The sequence below is a fragment of the Girardinichthys multiradiatus genome, chromosome 13, assembly GCF_021462225.1.
Source record: "Girardinichthys multiradiatus isolate DD_20200921_A chromosome 13, DD_fGirMul_XY1, whole genome shotgun sequence".
NCBI classification, from domain to species: Eukaryota; Metazoa; Chordata; class Actinopteri; order Cyprinodontiformes; family Goodeidae; genus Girardinichthys; species Girardinichthys multiradiatus.
Window position 1 is genome coordinate 20,470,024 of NC_061806.1, and position 20,239 is coordinate 20,490,262.

Consider the following 20,239-nt stretch of genomic DNA (forward strand, 5'->3'; position numbering starts at 1 on the left):
TGTAGATACATTTTTATTTGTCAAAGCGGAAAATTAATTTGAAACTTTCTGAACAACAAAGAAAAGATTGTAAATCAGGATTCTGGCTTCTTCTTCCACCTCATGTGTAGAATTAGCTTGAAGTGACTTTTTAGGACCAACAGATGTGAGAAAACCAACAGTGGATGTTTTGATGGAGCTTCAGTGATGTGACAGATGGTGTCCTCAGAATAATGTTTTTAGTGCTAGATTACAACAAGGCAGTTAGGTACGGGTAAAACAGGCACTCTTTTGAAGAATAATGAGACTTCCAGCTGCTTCCATTCACTACTGAAATTAAAACATATACCTAAATGTTGAAAGACTTTCAGGTTTTTGAACTATAGTTTTTGTCACAAGTGGTAGTCTACTACTGTGGTGAATTACAGGCAGACCAGGCATGCCACAGGGCACTTTTAAATCTCCAGAAGGCTTGCAGGTCTGTTAGGTCTCCAAACTACTGCTTTAGAAAACAAATCACCATCTAAGTCTTTCCCTAATGAGCTCAGATTAGAGCTGGAGACTTTGCAATCACTGCTTTTATCTTAGGTCGCCATAATGTTCTACAGTGATGCCTGACATAGATGTTCTGTACATAACCTCATCACTCTTAGGCAACTTTTGCCTGTTTTTTTTTACACTGCCTTGTACTCATAATCCTTCACACTGTTCTTAAAACATAATTTTCACTTTCGGACATGAACGTTGTAAAAGGAAATGATATATGTTCTTTAATAAGCATTATACAGACCTTCAAAATGTTCTGTTTGATGTCTTGACCAAGTCTTTCTGACATGCGGCCCATGTTATCAGAGACTTTATTCATTCCCTCAGCCAAACTGTCCGGCAGAGATTTTACTGCGTTGGACATGTTCCTCATGGAGCTCCGCAAAGGATTCACAAATGTGTCTATCTGAAGATGATTAACCAAAGACACAACACCTATATTTACTATTAGAAAACCAGACAGAACATATCGCTTTACAAAGTTAAGACACGAAACAAATCAAATAATTTTCATGTGAAGAAGCGTACAGACCTTTCGTGCAAACTCTCCTTTGCCCTTGCTGTAGGCCTTATTCTCTAGGAAGTCATAGATGTAGGGAATCAAAGTTGGACAGGCCTTCACCATCTCTGGGTTTAGCAGCAACTGGAACACACACACACTTATTTACACGTGATAGAACAAATTAAAAGGTAATGCAAGCTGACATATTCTTCAATTAAGGGTTCCTACATGTTTTTCACTTAAAATTCCAGACTTTTCTCAATTTGGATGGATGGATGGATGGATGGATAGATAGATAGATAGATAGATAGATAGATAGATAGATAGATAGATAGATAGATAGATAGATAGATAGATAGATAGATAGATAGATAGATAGATAGATAGATAGATAGATAGATAGATTAAAGAAAGAAAAAAAGAAAAGGTCTGAGACAATGTAGAAGGTAAGGACAGATGGAAGGGTGGAAGGACACAAGGAGGCAAAGGGCAGAAGAAAGAAATGAAGAAATTGAGCAATGAGAACAGGACGGGAAGGAGGACACAAGGAAGAAAGAGAGGAAGGAAGGAGACAAGAATTAAACCATAGAAAACGGAATAAAGTCTGGAGATACAAACACTTTTTTATACACTTATTTTCTTTTTCCAAACTTATCCAGACCTGGGAAATACTGAAATCATATTCTTGACTGTGTAGGAATGCTGGCAATTACCTGAAGGTAAGCATTGAGGTCCTTTTTTCTCTTCTCCAGGAAGTCTCTGTCCATGTTGTTGAAAGTTTTCTTTCCTGGAAGCTTTAGGATCGACGTCAGGTTCTCAAACTAAAACATACACACCATATTTATGTAAAGAAAAAGCACCAATGTTTCTGCTGCACATTTCAAACACTGCAGGGAACTACTTCCATCACCTGCTCCGTTATTCTCATGTGGAAGTCATGGAAGTCTGAGTAGCGACGGTACGTCTTCCAGAAGTCCTCACTGCCGTCTGGGTTGCGTCTGAACACGGTGACGGCGTAAAGTGCGTAGGTCTTACCATGATCGTTGCAAACCCCTGTTGCACCCCAGAAGCCAGGAAGAAAAGAATCAGCTACTTCGTCCGGGAAAACATCCCAAATAAGAGGAGTCAGAATATGAAGGAGGAAAAAGAAAGTAGTGGAAGAAAAAAATGTAGGTGTAAAGATGAGGAGGGAAACGGGCGAGAGAAAGAAGAGCAAAATGTTGAAATGAAATAAAAGGGAGGAAAAGTAAGGAAGGGAAAAGGGGGAGAACAGAACAACATTGAAGGTAATGAAATGAAAGAAATAAAGAATACTTGCACAGCGTGAAGTGAGATAAACATGCAGATGAACAGAACTAGGAGGTGAAACGGTAGAGAAAATGCAGGGTAGGACTAGATGGAGCTTAGGGAGAGAAACTGGATGCAGTCACACATTATTATGCATCTGTAAACATTCACACACGCCTTTTATTCCTCATTCATCTAAAATTTACATTTCTGAAAACGCTACAAAATAATCTTGACCGCAACAACAAAGCTGCATTATAAGAGGTTAGTAAGCATACCCGTGTCAGATATGAAGGCATGTAGCTGCAGAAATTCATCATGGCAGGAGTTGGTCAGGTCATCCAGTGACTGAAATCAAATACAATTCCTTATAAAACCACCAAAAATAACACAACTACGCTGATCTACATCAACTAGAGACACAAAAACCAAGTGACAAGTAATCTACAGCTCTTTTGAATTATTCTAAGCATTTGGATTTGATTTGTACCCTTTTCAAAGGAAGAAACTGACACAATAAAAGCCCCCTTCTCAGCTGTCAGATATGTTTAGTTTGTTTGTCACCCTGTTAAAAGCACCCTGATTGGTGTATCTATATGTACCAGTAACTTTAAAATAACCCCAGAGAAGTCACGTAGATGAACCAAAGCATTGAATCAAATCAAATGAAACCTAAACAGAGAGGAAATGTGCTTCTTACCAGGTTTAGGCTTCCTGTGGGAGAGCCATTGAAGGACTCTCCATCCCCATCATCAGATCCTCTGTAACTTGGCTCTTTCAACATGTCCAGCTCTGCGAGCATGCGGACATACAGGGGACTCTGCTTGAAGGACGGGTAGAAGCGCTCGTCACGTAGCATCATGTCGTACACCTGCGGTGTAGTCCGTACAACTGGTTAGTAGGTGGAAGACAGTTTATAGAGTCTGTCTATGCAAATAAGATGCAACATTTCAGTACCTTTCTCTGAACTTCATCAAATATATCAGGTGTGGGGTCTTCTCTCTGCAGCTTCTCTCCCAGATTTGTTACTAACTCCTTGTCCACCTGTACCCTGGGAGATGCCTGTTAGAGCAGATAATTAAAGTCAGTATAACCACATAAAAATGTGTTTATCTTTCTATTTTTAAAATGAAGCTGTCTGAAAATGTTTGATCCGGGGAAAGCCTCCTACCTTGTCAGAAAGGTACTGTTCATAAACCCCCAGTGCAGCCGCCTTTAGCAGCCCCTTGGTGGCCCCCGGCTGCTTCTTGTCATCTTTCTGCCAGCCCTGCATCACCTCCAGCTGCTGCTGGGCTGTCACCCTGTATCCCTCCACAGTGAGCCAAAAGAACAGCTCTGCCTGAGCCCCTGCTGCCTGCATGAAGTCTGGATGGAAGGACAGATAGCTTGAAGGCATGTTACCCACCCTCAGTTACACATGCATAAATAGTGCCTGGACATGAATACTAGTGCCACACATTTAGCTGCAGTGTTTTAATCCCTCCCTGCATACATACACACGAGATCGTAATCTGATCTGTAAGTGGAGCAAGCTCCTAAAGTCTGTGGTGAGGTCAGAATGGAGCATGCGAAAAGACCCAGGTTGTGTGCCAACCTCATGAAAACTGGGATAAATCATGAATTATAAGGATGATTATCAGCAGTGTTTCATGTGAGTGATGTGTTTACCCATGAAGAACTGCAGAGCTATGTTGTGGACGAGGATGTGATCCAATGGGATAACGCACAGCTTGCCAAAACTGGCTGCCAACTTCAGGGCATCGACCTCCTACATGAAAGAGAAACAAGATGAGCAAATCTGACACAGAGCAAAACTAATGAGGCAGCACAACAATCTATACACACAGAATACAGCAACATAAACATTATTTTATACTCCGAACTGATTCACATTTTTACATTACAACCATAATGTATTTTACTCGTACTCGTCGTCGTCCGCTTTATCCGGGACTGGGTCGCGGGGGCAGCTGACTCAGCAGAGACGCCCAGACGTCCCTCTCCCCAGACACCTCCTCCAGCTCCTCCGGGGGGAGCCCAAGGCGTTCCCAGGCCAGCCGAGAAACATAGTACCTCCAGCGTGTCCTGGGCCGTCCCCTGGGGCGTGCCTGGAACACGCCGTGGAAGGCGTCCAGGAGGCATCCGGTATAGATGCCCGAGCCACCTCAACTGGCTCCTCTCGATGTGGAGGAGCAGCGGCTCTACTCTGAGCTCCTCCCAAATGGGCGAGCTCCTCACCCTATCTCTAAGGGAGTGCCCGGCCACCCTAAAGGAAGCTGATTTCAGCCGTTTGTATCTGGGATCTCGTTCTTTCTTTCATGACCCAAAGTTCATGGCCATAGATGAGGGTAGGAACGTAGACCGACCGGTAAATCAAGAGCTTCGCTTTTCGGCTCAGCTCTCTCTTCACCACAACGGACCGGCACAGCGCCCCCATTACTGCGGCAGCCGCACCGATCCGTCTGTCGATCTCTCGCTCCATTCTTCCCTGACTTGTGATCAAGACCCCGAGATACTTAAACTCCTCCACTTGAGGCAGGAACTCTCCTCCAACCTGAAGAGGACAAGCCACCCTTTTCCTGTTGAGAACCATGGCCTCTGACTTGGAGGAGCTGATCTTCATCCCAGCCGCTTCACACTCGGCTGCTAACCGCCCCAGCGCATGCTGTAGGTCTTGGCTAGAGGAGGCCAGCAGGACCACGTCATCCGCAAAAAGAAGAGATGAAATCCACTGGTCCCCAAACCAGACCTCCTCCAGCCCTGGGCTGCGTCTAGAAATCCTGTCCATAAAAGTTATGAACAGGACCGGTGACAAAGGGCAGCCCCGCTGTCCAACATGCACCGGAAACAGGTCCGACTTAGTGCCGGCAATGCGGACCAAACTCCTGCTCCGCTCGTACAGGGACCGGATGGCCCCCGATTCCATACTCCTGGAGTATTGTATTGTGTGTAATGTATTTTAGTGCAATTTAATATGATAAACCAACACAAAGTAGTGTGTAACTGTGAAGCAAAACAAAAGGATACCACCACCCCTGCTTATGGACTGCCCTGTATTCAGCCCCTCCCATCTCCTAATCAACTTTGACCAGCTTCCCCCTTTCTGCTCTAGAAAAGCATCACCATTGCATCAAACTGCCACCACCATGTTTCACCGTGGGGATGGTGTGTTTAAGGTGATGTACAGTGTTACATTATTAGCCACACAGTTGAATGTTGGTCCAATTTGACTAGAGCACCTTCTACAATATGTTTGCTGTGTCCCATGCATGGCTCATGGGACACAATAAAAAAAACAACTTATTGACCCTCCTACAGAGCAGGTGCTCCATGAGATATGTAAAGCTTGGGATACTGCTTTACAAACTAACTCAGCTTTAAACATCTCTAGAACTTTACTACTGACTGATCTGCTGTGTTTTTTGGTCTTTAGGAGCCTGTTTGTTCACTAATGTTCCAAACAAACCTCTGAAGCCTTTCACAGAGCAGACATATGTACACTGAGATTAAATTACAAACACTTGAACTCCACTACTAGTTGACTTCTGAATCCAATCGTTTGTCACAGATTATATTAAGTGCCATCAGAGAACAGGGGGGTAAATATTTTCACATCACATTTTAAAGGTTTTGATTTGTGGAAAGAATTTGGAAACCATCTATCATTTTGCTTCCCTTTCGGAATGACATAGTATTATGCGTTGGTCTGTGACATGAAATCCTAAGAAAATATATTGAAGTTTGCAGCTGTAAAGTGGCAACATATGAAAACAGTCAATGGTGTGAATATTTTTGCAAGGCAATGGATGTAGATGAAGCTGTGCTGCAGTTTCTCACCTTTCCTGACTGTAGTCTCTGGATTCTGGTCTCACACACCTTCTTCACAAATAGAAGACTGTTAATCTGGTTTTTGATCACATTGATGTCTAAAGCACAGAGATACAACAGGAGAATAAAGCAATCCATGTATCTTAGCCAGCATTAAAGCAAACAAAAAAATTTGAATTATCGATATGACAAGTTAATCAGGTGTGGTCATGCGAATGCAGAAAAGGACTGGGAACCCACCATCTCCAGCTGTGTCCAGGGAGCGGAGATACTGCAGCTCCTCCAGCACCTTGCCTTTAACAGCTTCAAGTTCGGCAGGCTTGTCCGTCAACTTCAAGATGTTCATGAAGGCTTCATAGTTGCAGCTGGAGTCCCGAATCTAGAAACAAACATTTTACATCAAGGGGTTTAATCCTCTCCAATACAGAATTAAACTGGTTTTCAGATTGTCTCTTGGTTTGGATTCTCACCATCCAGATGACAAACTGGTTAATATAATCCGGATCACTCAGCTGGTTGATCAGAGGAAGTAGAACTCCGTATGCCAGCACCTCCTAAACAAGAGTGGATTTCCTCGCACAATCAGCAAGTGAGACTTAAAAAATGTCATTACACAGCATTTGTAGCATCACGGTTAAATCAGGATGACCAGCGGAAGTAGCATGATCCATTCTGTGACAACATTTTTGTTTTTCTTTTCTTCAATTTGCATCTAAGACCAGATAACATCCATTGTGAGCTCACCCTCAGGAAGTATCTCATGCTTTTGTTGTGGAAATCTCCAGGAGGTAGTAACAGATACAGAAGTAACTCACACAAGTCTCGAAGAAAACCTGAAAATGCACACACACACAATGTTAGTTTACATGACTACAGCCCGAACTTGACATATATTTAGTATTAAAATGATCATGAATGCAGAAATGCTGCTCAAGTCTGCTCACCTTCTTCATCTCTGTGGGAAGTGCAAACTACGTCTCTACATATTTTTCTTTCCATCTCCACTTCAGCCTCAAAAAATGAGTCAACTAGCTCTTCTGTTATGTCTCCTGTGAAGAGATCTGACTTATTACTAAATTCGCTTCCTGCCGTCATCAAATATTTACAGAGCCTTGCAAAAGTATTGATGCTACTTGAAATTTATCAAATTGATAGACTAACGAAGTAGCAGATTATTGTGAAGTAAAGGCTAATATAGTTTTTAGCATTTTTACAAAAAGAAATTAAGTGTGGCATCCATACGTATTCAGCCACCTTTACTTTGATAGCATCAATGATAAAATTAAAATGAGCTCCCTTGTGTGTAATCTAACCTGATTAATCTCAATACAGCTGTTCTGTAAAGGGCTCTAAGGTTTGTTAGAGAACATTTGTGACCAAACAGTATTGAGATGAGCATCATCTGAAAACTGGAAACCTGCCAGGGCCGGCCACCTAAACTGACAGGCCGGGCAAGGTAAGCCTTTTTCAACGAAGCAGCCAAGAGTCCCATGCTAACTCAGGAGGAGCTGCAGAGATCCACAGCTCAGGTGGAAAAATCAATTGACAGGACAACTGTAAGTTTTGCACTCCACAGATTTGGCCTTAATGGAAGAATGGCAAGAAGAAGCCTTAAGTAGACCCATTTGCAGCTAGCCATGAGCCATGTTAGGTAAACAGAAAACATGTAGAAAATGGTGCCTTTCTTAGATGAAATGACAGTTGAACGCTTTAGTCTAGATGCAAAAGGCCGTGTGAGGTGAAACACCAACAGTGTGCATTCTCCTGAACACACCACCCTAATTGTGCAATATGGTGGCGGCAGCATCAAGCTGTGCTAAGACGTAGCAATCACTGGAGAGGTTGCGAAAGACTTACACTGCTAAGAGGTTAATGTTCGCCTCAGTTTCAATTACCCTAAAAAGCCAAAGCTACAATGGAATGATTTCAATCAATGCATATTTATGCGTTAGAATGATCTAGTCAAAGTCCATAGCTAAATCAAATTGAGAATCTGTAACAAGACTTGAAAATTGCTGTTCACTTGCATCAAATAGAAGCAACACCTTTCTGATCTTTATTTATAAAAACAAAACAAGGAAAAAGTTTACAGGGTGTGAATACATTTACGAGGCCACTGCATATCAGCACTATAGCTACAATAAATGAGCAAGACAGGAAGGCTGTATGATCATGTCTTCATACTTTGCTTGTCCTCTCTGTCGGCGAGGCGATCCTGGGCTTTTCTAAAGACACGTAAATGGGTGGCGAAGTCGTCCACCAGGCGGGTGGTGAAGTAAGGCTGCCAGTCCACCTCTTTGGACCTTCAAACACAAACACACAAATGGCATAATATGTTAAATACATTTTAAAATATAGCCTTAAGAAAGACAGCAAATGTGCTTTAATGTACCGCGTGGAGAACTGGATGAGTGCATTCTGCAGCGTTTGTCTGATCTCCAGCAAAAAGGACTCATCTTCACTCAGAGTGTAATACCAGTACTGGATATAGTCTCTCAGCGCAAACTGGATCACCTAAAAAAAGATATGAAGCATTATGGAAGAGGACACAGATACGTGGTGGATTGATTAGACTACCTGGTTATCATGGCCAACATTACGAACTATATAAAGCATGTTGGGGGTGGGGAGTGGATTTCTCAAAAGAAACTGTGCATACATGAGAATTTACGAGAAAAACAGGCAGCAAAAAAAGATAACACGCATTTACCGGAAAACATGACACAGGCTGCATTTAACTCAAGGTTTACATGCAGGTGAAATGCCAAGCATGTATTCCCAGGGGTACACTGATAGTCCAGTCCAGTCATTGTCAGCTGATCCAACGTTAACTGCTGTGTCTGCACTTAACTGAGGCAGACTGACAACAACTTGCTGTCATTTTTTTCCCCAAACTGCCAGTATTACAACCACAGGACAGAGTGCAAAAAAGACAAAAAATAAGATGACCAAACAGAAACCACTCATTATATTTACAGAGGTAACCACCAACAGACTTGAGAATGTCAGCAGCGCAACAGTCATTACTTTTCACCCAAGTCAGCAATTCTCCTCATGTTTCAATAAGAGCAGCTCATTTTAACTAATATCAGTGACTTTTCAACTCACAAGAAGGTCTCAAGTCTTTAGAGTCAAGTCATCCCAAGTCACAAGTCAGGACTAACAAGTCACAAATCAGGTCCAAGTCCAGTGGTGTAATTTTCAACTCATTAACAAGTCATAATGAGCTATTCCTGAAATACTATCCACATACAAAAACAAAACTTTGTTTAAATGTCATAAAGCATTTAAACAAATGCTTTCTATAAATGCTTAACTTCTTCCTTGAAGCTTTTCAGCCTGCAATGGGCTGGCAACTTTCAGCAATCTGTACCCCACTTTTTGGTTGTTGGCAGCTGGCATAGGCTCCCTAACCCAACTGCCTTACAAAACCCTAAATATGTTGTAGCAGAAGAAAACTAATGGATGAAGGCAATTATAAAACAACTTTTAAATGCCAATAAAAAAAGCTACATTTACATAGTTGTTGGGACCCACAGCCATGGTTACAACATGAAAGGCCAGTACAGACTTTCCTGGAACTTTCAAAATAAATTGCATTAATCGCATCACCATGGTTACGGTAACGTGTAGTTCGGCCGGCCGACAGAACAGCCGCCACTCCCCACAGCTAAGGAGGTTAGGCTAACCGTTTAAAGACTTTGGACATTTCTTCAAACTTCGCCGCCTTGGACGTTCCTCACCACAGTTCATGAGGTTAAGTGTTTGGGCAGAATAATATAGAAGTGATTTAGATTGAAATGATCTAAACGTTTTCCATTTTATGAAGTTTGGTTTTGTGTTCTTTGTTTGTATGTTTTAAAGTTAAGACAAACTTTATTTAAAGGGTGATTTTAAACAGAAGATTGATCATAACGCGCCGTCCGCACTTATGCATTTTAACCCTTTTATTGACAGTATTTTTAAAAGTGTGTGTTTGATTCTGGTGCAAAGCTATCAGCTTCTTTGTTAGTTTAACTGCTAACAGCTAAGGACACGTGCTTACTGCCAAATAATATTTAACAGAAAGGTGGTTAGTTTCAAGCTAGTAAATAATAATTCCCTAAACATTATTTTACTAAATCTGATAACTAAGTAAACACCATTAATCCCCATTTCTCCAGAAAGATTTGGCTCCAAAATATTCCCTTAATAATATTTCTTTAAATATTATTTTAATAAATAAAGGCAGCTAATGAGACACCGTTGAGAATTAGTCATCCAGAAGTTTGGTTTTATTCAGGAGATCATTCTTTAAAACATTATTTTATTCAAATAATATTTTATCTGATCTTGCATTGTGAATGGTTGTCTAAACGTTTGCTGATTATTGCCTAAGTTAGTTCCAAGACTAACTTAACTTCATTTCCAGATTCTTCAAGATAATCCTTGGTTCTCAAACATAAACATTGTATGGTAATGTTGCATCACGCTTTTTGGTCATGATTTCAATCATCTTTAATCAACTTGTTTATATTGTACATAGCTCATTAGTCTTTGTTTCATTTTTCTTTAATTCTGCTTGGTAGTTTAGTTGGATTATTTTAGCATAGTAAAGAGTTTGTTGATTGAAATATGTTTGACTTTGAGTTGACTTATTTTTGTTAATAAATTCTTGTATTTTAAGAAATTGTGTGAATTCATTCCATGTATGTGCAGAGTTTATGCTGTTCAATAATGTCAGAGCTCATCTCACACCTTTCTATTCTGTCCTAATACCATCGCCTTACTGGGCTGGTATTCACAGGACAACCCTTAACAAACCTAAATATTATTTGATAAAATATAAAAATTAAATATTAAATAATATTCTGAGATTCATAATACTAACATAGTAGTGTCATAATTCCAAACGCCATCACCTAGTTGGTACAACTTTAATGACGTGAGGAAATAAATGATGTGGATAAATATTTTATTTTTACTATTTTATTTTTATTTATTTAATTATTTTGCATGGTAAATTTTTGGCTTTAATTAGAGCATCAAGTCATTTCAAGTTAAGATGCTCAAGTCCAAGTCAAGTCACAAGTCAAATTAGAGCCACAAGTTTTTTCTAATATAACCAAGTCAAGTCTCAAGTTTATGTGACTCAAGTCTGACTCGAGTCACATATATCACTTATATCCCAGCTTGGGTTCTTTCTGCATACAGTTAGCATGTTCTCCCGTGTACAGGTTCTCTCTGGGTACTTGGGCTTCTTCCAGCGGTCCCAAAACATGACCTTAAGGTTAACTTGAAGCAGATTTCTCATGACACTGACAGCAAGTGAACAAAAAGGTGTAAATAAAATTTGATTTTGATTTGAAATAATCCAAAGTAATTTATTACAGGTTTCAGGTAGAATATACCTGTGTGATCATTAAAGGTTTAGCTAAGATGAACAAAATGTCATAAAACAATATGAGCTCACAGTCTGCAAATGTCTCTGGCTAATAAAACACATTTTGATAGGGGAGTATGTGAATCCCTCTCTGAGCTGTGTTCTTTGGCATAGCTACCAGCTTTCTTCCACTCAAATACATGACGTAAAGAATATTTGTGAGACTCAAGTCTCATACCTAGACTCGCAGTTAAATCTTGAATCTTTAGAGCCCAAGTCAAGTTTCAAGTCCCTGTGCAATTTAGGTGCAAGTCTCAGAATCAAATCCTCTGAAGTACAATCAAACCTGGAGCAAAGCTGTGACTTGAAAGGTTTCAACTGTATGGGTGTGTTCATCCATACAGTTCTTTGCTAAAATCTAACACTCCCTTTAAACCACAAAGATGGCAATGCCCAAATGTTGACTGAGAACATTTTTTTTATTTGACCTTATTTGATCGCTACACTCCTTCTCTTACCTCCTTTAAACAAGTTAAGATTTGATTTACACAACAGCTATAAAGTCTTGGCCCAACAATGCCCTGTGAATGTTATTATTTGTCCTATGAGTATTCTCTCTATCGTCACTCTCACACTTGGGGTTTCAGTACCGCCATCGCAAAAATAAAGACACGGGTGCCAAATTAACACAAAGTAGCGCTAAAAATACAAAGAAAATCTACAACCCACCTGTTGTAGTGGTTCATCAATGAAACTGGATCCAGTCAGTCTCCTGTCAATCTTTATTGACTTTACCTCCAGTTTCATGTCATCCAGCGTCTGAAAGAGCCAGTAAACCAGAACAACAGAGGTGATAATGAAACTTATTGAACAAAGCAACTGGACAGCCTACTTGATTGATATATTTGTTTAGGACAGGTCAAATATGTGTGTGGGTGTATTTATGGCGTGGCTCTTACCTTCTGTATACCAATTTGTGTCGGTGGTAAGTAAGAGTGCTCGCATTTTTCCAGGTGTTTCTCTGAGTTTATCTTTCCATAAAGCAATGTGACTGCAAAGCCACTGAAAAACAAATGTACAGAGGAAAAAAAAAATATTTTAGGAAGAGTTTTGATAATGATTAAAGGCGGTCTAATCACTCACCCTCCAATAAAGCAAAAGATATAGAAGGCCAGGTAGAATATGGCAAAAGGTCCAAAGGTTATGAAGAATAGCACAGCTCCAAGACCCCCCCATCCCCAGATGGACAGACTGGCCTGGAAGACAAAAAAGAACAAAAACAATTCAAACTTTCCATTTACTTCTTGTTAAACACACAGGATGCAATTTAAGAAGTTTTAGTCTATGCCACAGAGTATGTGTCAGTCTTCCTTCAGAAGAGCGCTTGCAGTCCTACTTACCATTAAATTAAAATGAAAACAAAATGTGGTTAATAAAAGACTTTAAGTTGGCCGTAACAATTTCCACGGTACGGAGATTATAGTTCATCAAGAAAAATGTAGTCCTAAAAAAAAACTTTAAAGAAAGTTTCCATCCGCATCAACCACCTGTGCTAATGGCCCAGATTTTCTTTTTCTTCAGCGCGAGTTATAAACAGTTCTCTAGCAAGACTGAAAAGTTGAGCAAGGCTGAAGACAACAGGATAACGGCCGAAGAAAGAGAGCCATTGGTAGAAAACAGAGGTGAAACAACTTCAATGGTGTGGAAACATTATGAGTACGCAGAACATGTAGCAATAGTTTGCAAACAGCTGCACCACAGAGTAATATAAACCAAAGTTACAACGGTTATCAAAGTTAATAAATAATATTGGTAAATAATCGAGATCTCAATTTCAGTCAAAATAAACATGATTATAATTTTTGCAATAATCGAGCAGCCCTACTTTGCAGGTTGGAAAAGATTATCAAATTAACAACAGAGGCTGAGCAGTCTATAAAATACAAATCACCTCTTGTTGGATTGGGATCAAAGTAAGTCGCAGAAACTTCCTAAACACCTCAAAAATTGTGTCAACTTATCAAGAAAGAGATTATAAAAAGTGAATATCTCTGTTTACTGTATATGTGAATTACACAAGATCTTGCCTCAGGAAAACATTCTTAATAAAGACACACTTTGTACTGTTGGGGAGTATCAGACACAAAACTGTGATTGTGTGTGTGACTTCCTATGGGTTTCCTGTTATTGTCATTCCAGGAAAGCAAATTCTGGTTTTTAACCAATATGTTAATGGTGAAAAGTAAAATACCTGCAGATTTACCATGCAAAGACACTCTGTCTCTGTCTGACTGTAAAGTCACATAGAGTCAGTGTCCAGCATGACGATCAGTGGCAATGATCTTCAGCTGCCCTACATACTCACCACAGTACCTTAGATAAGAAGCTGGGCTGATGGTCCCAGACAGGAGTATGTGCAGCTTCCTCAGGACACTGACCCATTGTTCTCAAAGTCAGCTACAGCAAGGGCGGATGACACACATTATACAAGCTGCCAACCCTGTCACATTTAGAACCATGGGCCAGTCAAGCTCCTGTGTATGCTATGCAATATAGTTAAATATATCTCCGTCCTGAAGGAATGATACATTCCTTTAAAAGAGGGTGATCAGATTGGAAAGCATTCCCAAAGCTTAAAGTAAAACTCAAAACAGAAGAGAGTGCAGCTGGATGTCAAATCTTCCTTGCAACATTAACAATTTTGTGCACACATTTTTGTTTTGTACAGAAAGACTGTAATAAAAGAAGAAAGGAGACGAAATGGTAAAACTGAGATGATAAAACATCTATAAAATAAAACCATTATACTGGTATTTTCAGCATGATAAGTATTCAGATTACACAAAAACTAAAACATTTTCTCAACTGCGTTGTACACGGCTAAACAATATATTGAAAATTTATAGTTACCGAAATATCACTGTATGCAATATCAATAGCACAAATAACTGCTAAGACAGCAATAAATATCATTTCAGTAACATGCACTCAGGAGCTCTATGCTAGCAATATATTTGATGTAACTGGTTTAATGTAGCATAAAAATAGTTTAGAGTGTAAACAGATCGTAAATTCATTACAAAATTATATGTTGTGCATGTTTGCAGTAAAACCAGAGCAAAAAGACATTAACATGGTTAAACCTGCAACAGGTAACTGTTGTAAAAATGTATTTTTTTGCATATCTGTTAAAACTGCCACTATGTCCTGACAGTAGAATATTAAGCTGATTATCTGTGAAAAAAAAAAAAAAACAAGCTCCTGGTCCTACTGCCATTTGCAGAAATACACCGCTCCCAATCAGAAACAACCAATCAGAGCCAGGAGGAATGTCTTAGTAGTGTCAATTGCGCTCATGCACGCAAGGCTCAAACCCACTCCTTCGCACAGCACGTAACGTCATTCAAGCTCAAGATTGCCGGTGTGCTGCAGCTCTGCTAATGGAGGAGAAAAAACCTAACCTTACAGGAAAACTGCCAATTTCACAAGTGGCACCTACTCAGAAAACAAAAAAAGACTGAGGAAGACCAATGATGAAAATCAAGCTGTGCGTTCACGACAGGCTCCGCTGTGGAGGGGGTGCTGTAAGTACAGCAGAGAGCATGTCCACGGTTATCTCAGAACTCCCTTCTGTTCCTTTAAGTATTTGACTGTTTAATGCAAGTCATATTGTTATCATGACATTCACCATTATCGCACATCTTATGTTTTTCTAATATCGTGCTGCCTTAATGTTGCGGTCATGGGTCATGTTTTGGTCAATCAACTGTCCCAAGATAATTGTACTGGTTAATTATGACCATATAGACCGATGAGTAACAAATAAACAATGAATCTCAGTTTGATCAGGTGTTTTTAACTGACAACACACAATGAAATGGCATCATCTGCACATGTGTAGATATTATGATCATCAAACCAACTACAACTAAAGCAAAAGTCCACAGAAAACATAAAGCCTGATGTTTCTGCCTGCGAGTGAGAAAGAGCTGCAGTTTAATCCAGCACAAACCAGCAGGTATAAAACCTGGTCAGAATATATGCACAGCAAAATACAAACTCTAAAAAAAAATAATTGTAGAACAGCATCGTCACTAAGCATAACTTGAAACTAAAGCTGCACAATCAACAACACAATATCAATATATGCAATATCACAATCACAAACATATACAGGTCCTTCTCAAAATATTAGCATATTGTGATAAAGTTAATTATTTTCCATAATGTCATGATGAAAATTTAACATTCATATATTTTAGATTCATTGCACACTAACTGAAATATTTCAGGTATTTTATTGTCTTAATACGGATGATTGTGGCATACAGCTCATGAAAATCCAAAATTCCTATCTCACAAAATTAGCATATTTCATCCAACCAATAAAAGAAAAGTGTTTTTAATACAAAAAACGTCAAACTTCAAATAATCATCTACAGTTATGCACTCAATACTTGGTCGGGAATCCTGTGGCAGAAATGACTGCTTCAATGCAGCGTGGCATGGAGGCAATCAGCCTGTGGCACTGAGGTCTTATGGAGGCCAGGATGCTTCGATAGCGGCCTTTAGCTCATCCAGAGTGTTGGGTCTTGAGTCTCTCAACGTTCTCTTCACAATATCCCACAGATTCTCTATGGGGTTCAGGTCAGGAGAGTTGGCAGGCCAATTGAGCACAGTGATACCATGGTCAGTAAACCATTTACCAGTGGTTTTGGCACTGTGTGCAGGTGCCAGGTCGTGCTGAAAAATGAAATCTTCATCTCCATAAAGCTTTTCAGCAGATGGAAGCATGAAGTGCTCCAAAATCTCCTGATAGCTAGCTGCATTGACCCTGCCCTTGATAAAACACAGTGGACCAACACCAGCAGCTGACACGGCCCCCCAGACCATCACTGACTGTGGGTACCTGACACTGGACTTCTGGCATTTTGGCATTTCCTTCTCCCCAGTCTTCCTCCAGACTCTGGCACCTTGATTTCCGAATGACATGCAGAATTTGCTTTCATCCGAAAAAAGTACTATGGACCACTGAGCAACAGTCCAGTGCTGCTTCTCTGTAGCCCAGGTCAGGCGCTTCTGCCGCTGTTTTTGGTTCAAAAGTGGCTTGACCTGGGGAATGCGGCACCTGTAGCCCATTTCCTGCACACGCCTGTGCACGGTGGCTCTGAATGTTTCTACTCCAGACTCAGTCCACTGCTTCCGCAGGTCCTCCAAGGTCTGGAATCGGCCCTTCTCCACAATCTTCCTCAGGGTCCGGTCACCTCTTCTCGTTGTGCAGCGTTTTCTGCCACACTTTTTCCTTCCCACAGACTTCCCACTGAGGTGCCTTGATACAGCACTCTGGGAACAGCCTATTCGTTCAGAAATTTCTTTCTATGTCTTACCCTCTTGCTTGAGGGTGTCAATAGTGGCCTTCTGGACAGCAGTCAGGTCGGCAGTCTTACCCATGATTGGGGTTTTGAGTGATGAACCAGGCTGGGAGTTTTAAAGGCCTCAGGAATCTTTTGCAGGTGTTTAGAGTTAACTCGTTGATTCAGATGATTAGGTTCATAGCTCGTTTAGAGACCCTTTTAATGATATGCTAATTTTGTGAGATAGGAATTTTGGGTTTTCATGAGCTGTATGCCAAAATCATCCGTATTAAGACAATAAAAGACCTGAAATATTTCAGTTAGTGTGCAATGAATCTAAAATATATGAATGTTAAATTTTCATCATGACATTTTGGAAAATAATGAACTTTATCACAATATGCTAATATTTTGAGAAGGACCTGTATTTGGCCTGTTGAATAGACTTTCAGTGACATCAACATGATGCATCTTTAATTCAACATGCCAGAATATTTCAAATAGCTGACTATTATTTCTTGAAAACCTTTTGTGTCCTTTCAATACAATGGGTCCAAACTTGCTGAAGTCTGAAGTCTGAATAATGAAGTCACAAAGAGCAGTGCTCAAAGAGAAATAAGACTGATCAAAAACATTATTACAAGTGTAAAACCTCCATGCAATGCTAATCAACGAATTCGTAACTTCCACAAACTTAGAGCAGTTTAATTAGACTGCAGGGTCCTTAAATGCAAATATACACTGCCTGCCCCCCAAAAAAACACACACTCTAATATTTTGTTGGACCGCCTTTAGCTTTGATTATGGCAGGCATTTGCTGTGACATTGTTTCGATAAACTTCTCCAATGTCACAAGATTTATTTCCACCCAGTGTTGCATTAATTTTTCACCAAGATCTTGCATTGATGATGGTAGAGTCTGACTGCTGCGCAAAGCCTTCTCCAGCACATCCCAAAGATTCTCAATGGGGTTAAGGTCTAGACTCTGTGGAGGCCAATCCATATTTGAGAATGATGTCTCATGCTCCCTGAACCACTCTTTAACAATTCGAGCCCAATGAATCCTGAAATTGTCATCCTTGAATATGCCCGTGCCATCAGGGAAGAAAAAATCTATTAATGGAATAACCTGGTCAGTCAGTATATTCAGGTAGTCAGCTGACCTCATTCTTTGAACACATACTGTTGCTGAACCCAGACCTGAGCAACTGCAGCAACCCCAGATCATAGCACTGACCGCACAGACTTGTACAGTAGGCACTAGGCATGATGGGTGCATCACTTCATCTGCCTCTTTTCTTACCCTGATACGGCCATCGCTCTGGAACAGGGTAAATCTGGACTCATCAGACCTTATGACCTTCTTCCATTGCTCCAGAGTCCAATCATTATCAGTCCCAATCCCTTGAGTTCCCCTCACATTGTGCGTGTGGAAATGCTCTAACTTTCACTATTAAACATAACTTGGAGTTATACTGTTGTTTTTCTTTGATTTGATTTCACCAAATGTTTAAGTGATGCCCGATCAATCATTCAGGATTTTTTTCCGGCAACATTTCTTCCTCGAAGACGATGGGTCCCCACTATCCTTCCAGTTTTTAATAATGCGTTGGACATTTCTTCACCCAATTTTGATAGTTTCTGCAATCTCCTTAGAAATGAGAAGCAACTCATTGCACCAGTTGGAGTTAAATAACTTGTTGCCAGCTGAAACATAATCACCCATGCAGTAATTATCCATTGGGAGGCTCGTACCTATTTGCTTAGTTAAATCCAGTTGGTGACTTATTTTTGGCCAAGCAGTGTAAGCCAATTATACCATATTGTTAGCCACATTGTTGGCATAATTTAAAAGGAAATCAAATAAAATGAAATTGTAATTACAGCCTCAATGGAAAGGTGGAACTACGGGAATAAATAAAAAAGATTCATCTTTTATCTAAACAGTAAATCCACAATAGTAGTTCCCTTTAGGGAGTGGTCTTGGAGGTTAGGGTGAAGCTTAGAGGTTAGGGATTTCAGCTAGATGCCAAAAGCCTTTATAATACAAAAGCCCTTTCAGAGGTGAGATATGCAACATTAAGTGCTTCACCAGTCTATGAAAGCAACACCAACCAGTGATTTAGGCTTCTTTAATTCTGCATAATTGTTCTTTACGGATTCATTCGCCAAAGTGACTGAATGGGCCCCAGTGCAGGCATGATAATGGCAAAACACTAGCCATATGGTGAGACAAGAAGGACATAAAGCATATGGAGAAAATGTATTTGGGGGAAAAATATTCCCTTTTCCACATTCAAAGGCCTTATCTGACCATTATGGACCTCGTTTAATTGTTTAAGAAAAATATTTCGACAATAGTTACACAATATGGCCAGAAGTATTAGTCCACTTTTACATATACGTGATCTTTGATGACATCCTATTTTCTTTCTATATGCTCCAGTTTGTTGATGGACCCACCTTTGCCAGCAATAGCAACTTTAACTATTCTGTAAACATCTTCCTCAAGGTTTAGGAGTGTGTTCATAGTTAGATGAGAAAAGCAGAACTGCAGCCTACACTTTAATTCATCCCAAATGTGTTTAAGAAGGTTGAGGTCAGGACTGTGTGCAGGTCAGTCATGATTCTCCACATCAAACTTTATACACCTGCAGCCATGCAAGTGATTGGAATCCTGGAATTCATGGATTCGGTGGTGGGACCCAATACTTTTGGCAATATAGTGTAGCTAAAAAAAAAAACATGAAAAAAAGTTTGACAAGGAAATAGGTGAATACACGCTTAAGCTCACCAACAGGGGCAGCATAGTGGGAAGAGAGCCGAGCTGTAAAAACTTAGACCATTATGGTTTTAAAAGAGAAGAAGTACAGCTAGAATACTGCAACAATTTCTTTCTGAGACAGACCGCGAGAAATTGAGAAATTATTATTACAGCTGTTTGGACACATGAGGTGGTGCACCAGTACATGTATGAGCTACAACAAAGAAAAGACGGAGCTGACTGAGCATCTGATTGAGCAGCCGACTGCCTAAACCCTTATTCCCACTGATTATGTTCCTTGTCTGCTCTGTCATCTGTCGCAAATTGTGCCATGCGGTAATTCACACTAGATGTGTTTAAGGATCAGTTCCTGCATCCAACAACGGGGCCGTCCTGCGTGAATTTTATCCCTGTTGAAATTCAGATGCAGACAGCAGTCTAGCAAGTTTGGACACATTGTATTGAAAGGACACAAAAGGTTTTCAAGAAAAAATAGTCAGCTGGATGGCGGAGTCAGTGTGAATTACAGGTCAGTGGCCAGGAAAGTTATGTTGTCTTGTCACAATTGTAGTGATTCTGCCTATCATATGAATATAGATGGGTATTTTATAGGCATT

At 40.2% G+C, this 20,239-nt stretch overlaps 1 protein-coding gene across 2 annotated transcripts in view; it reads right to left on the reverse strand.

Moving 5' to 3' along the window:
- snx13 (sorting nexin 13) overlaps positions 1-20,239 on the reverse strand; it is a 33,431-nt gene that overhangs the window by 5,529 nt on the left and 7,663 nt on the right. Inside the window, exons 2-20 of one of the 2 annotated variants that reach the window (XM_047383955.1) lie at positions 12,648-12,760; positions 12,464-12,566; positions 12,234-12,323; positions 8,535-8,656; positions 8,327-8,445; positions 7,087-7,191; positions 6,887-6,975; positions 6,613-6,696; positions 6,383-6,521; positions 6,152-6,240; positions 3,983-4,082; positions 3,486-3,679; positions 3,272-3,376; positions 3,015-3,185; positions 2,593-2,662; positions 1,938-2,080; positions 1,741-1,848; positions 1,058-1,168; positions 770-931 (exon numbers count right to left, since the gene is read on the reverse strand). In XM_047383955.1, coding sequence (XP_047239911.1) covers positions 770-931; positions 1,058-1,168; positions 1,741-1,848; positions 1,938-2,080; positions 2,593-2,662; positions 3,015-3,185; positions 3,272-3,376; positions 3,486-3,679; positions 3,983-4,082; positions 6,152-6,240; positions 6,383-6,521; positions 6,613-6,696; positions 6,887-6,975; positions 7,087-7,191; positions 8,327-8,445; positions 8,535-8,656; positions 12,234-12,323; positions 12,464-12,566; positions 12,648-12,760 — 2,217 coding nt within the window. Of the gene's footprint in view, positions 1-769; positions 932-1,057; positions 1,169-1,740; positions 1,849-1,937; positions 2,117-2,592; positions 2,663-3,014; positions 3,186-3,271; positions 3,377-3,485; positions 3,680-3,982; positions 4,083-6,151; positions 6,241-6,382; positions 6,522-6,612; positions 6,697-6,886; positions 6,976-7,086; positions 7,192-8,326; positions 8,446-8,534; positions 8,657-12,233; positions 12,324-12,463; positions 12,567-12,647; positions 12,761-20,239 lie in introns of both variants that reach the window. The other variant, XM_047383954.1, reaches the window with a different exon arrangement.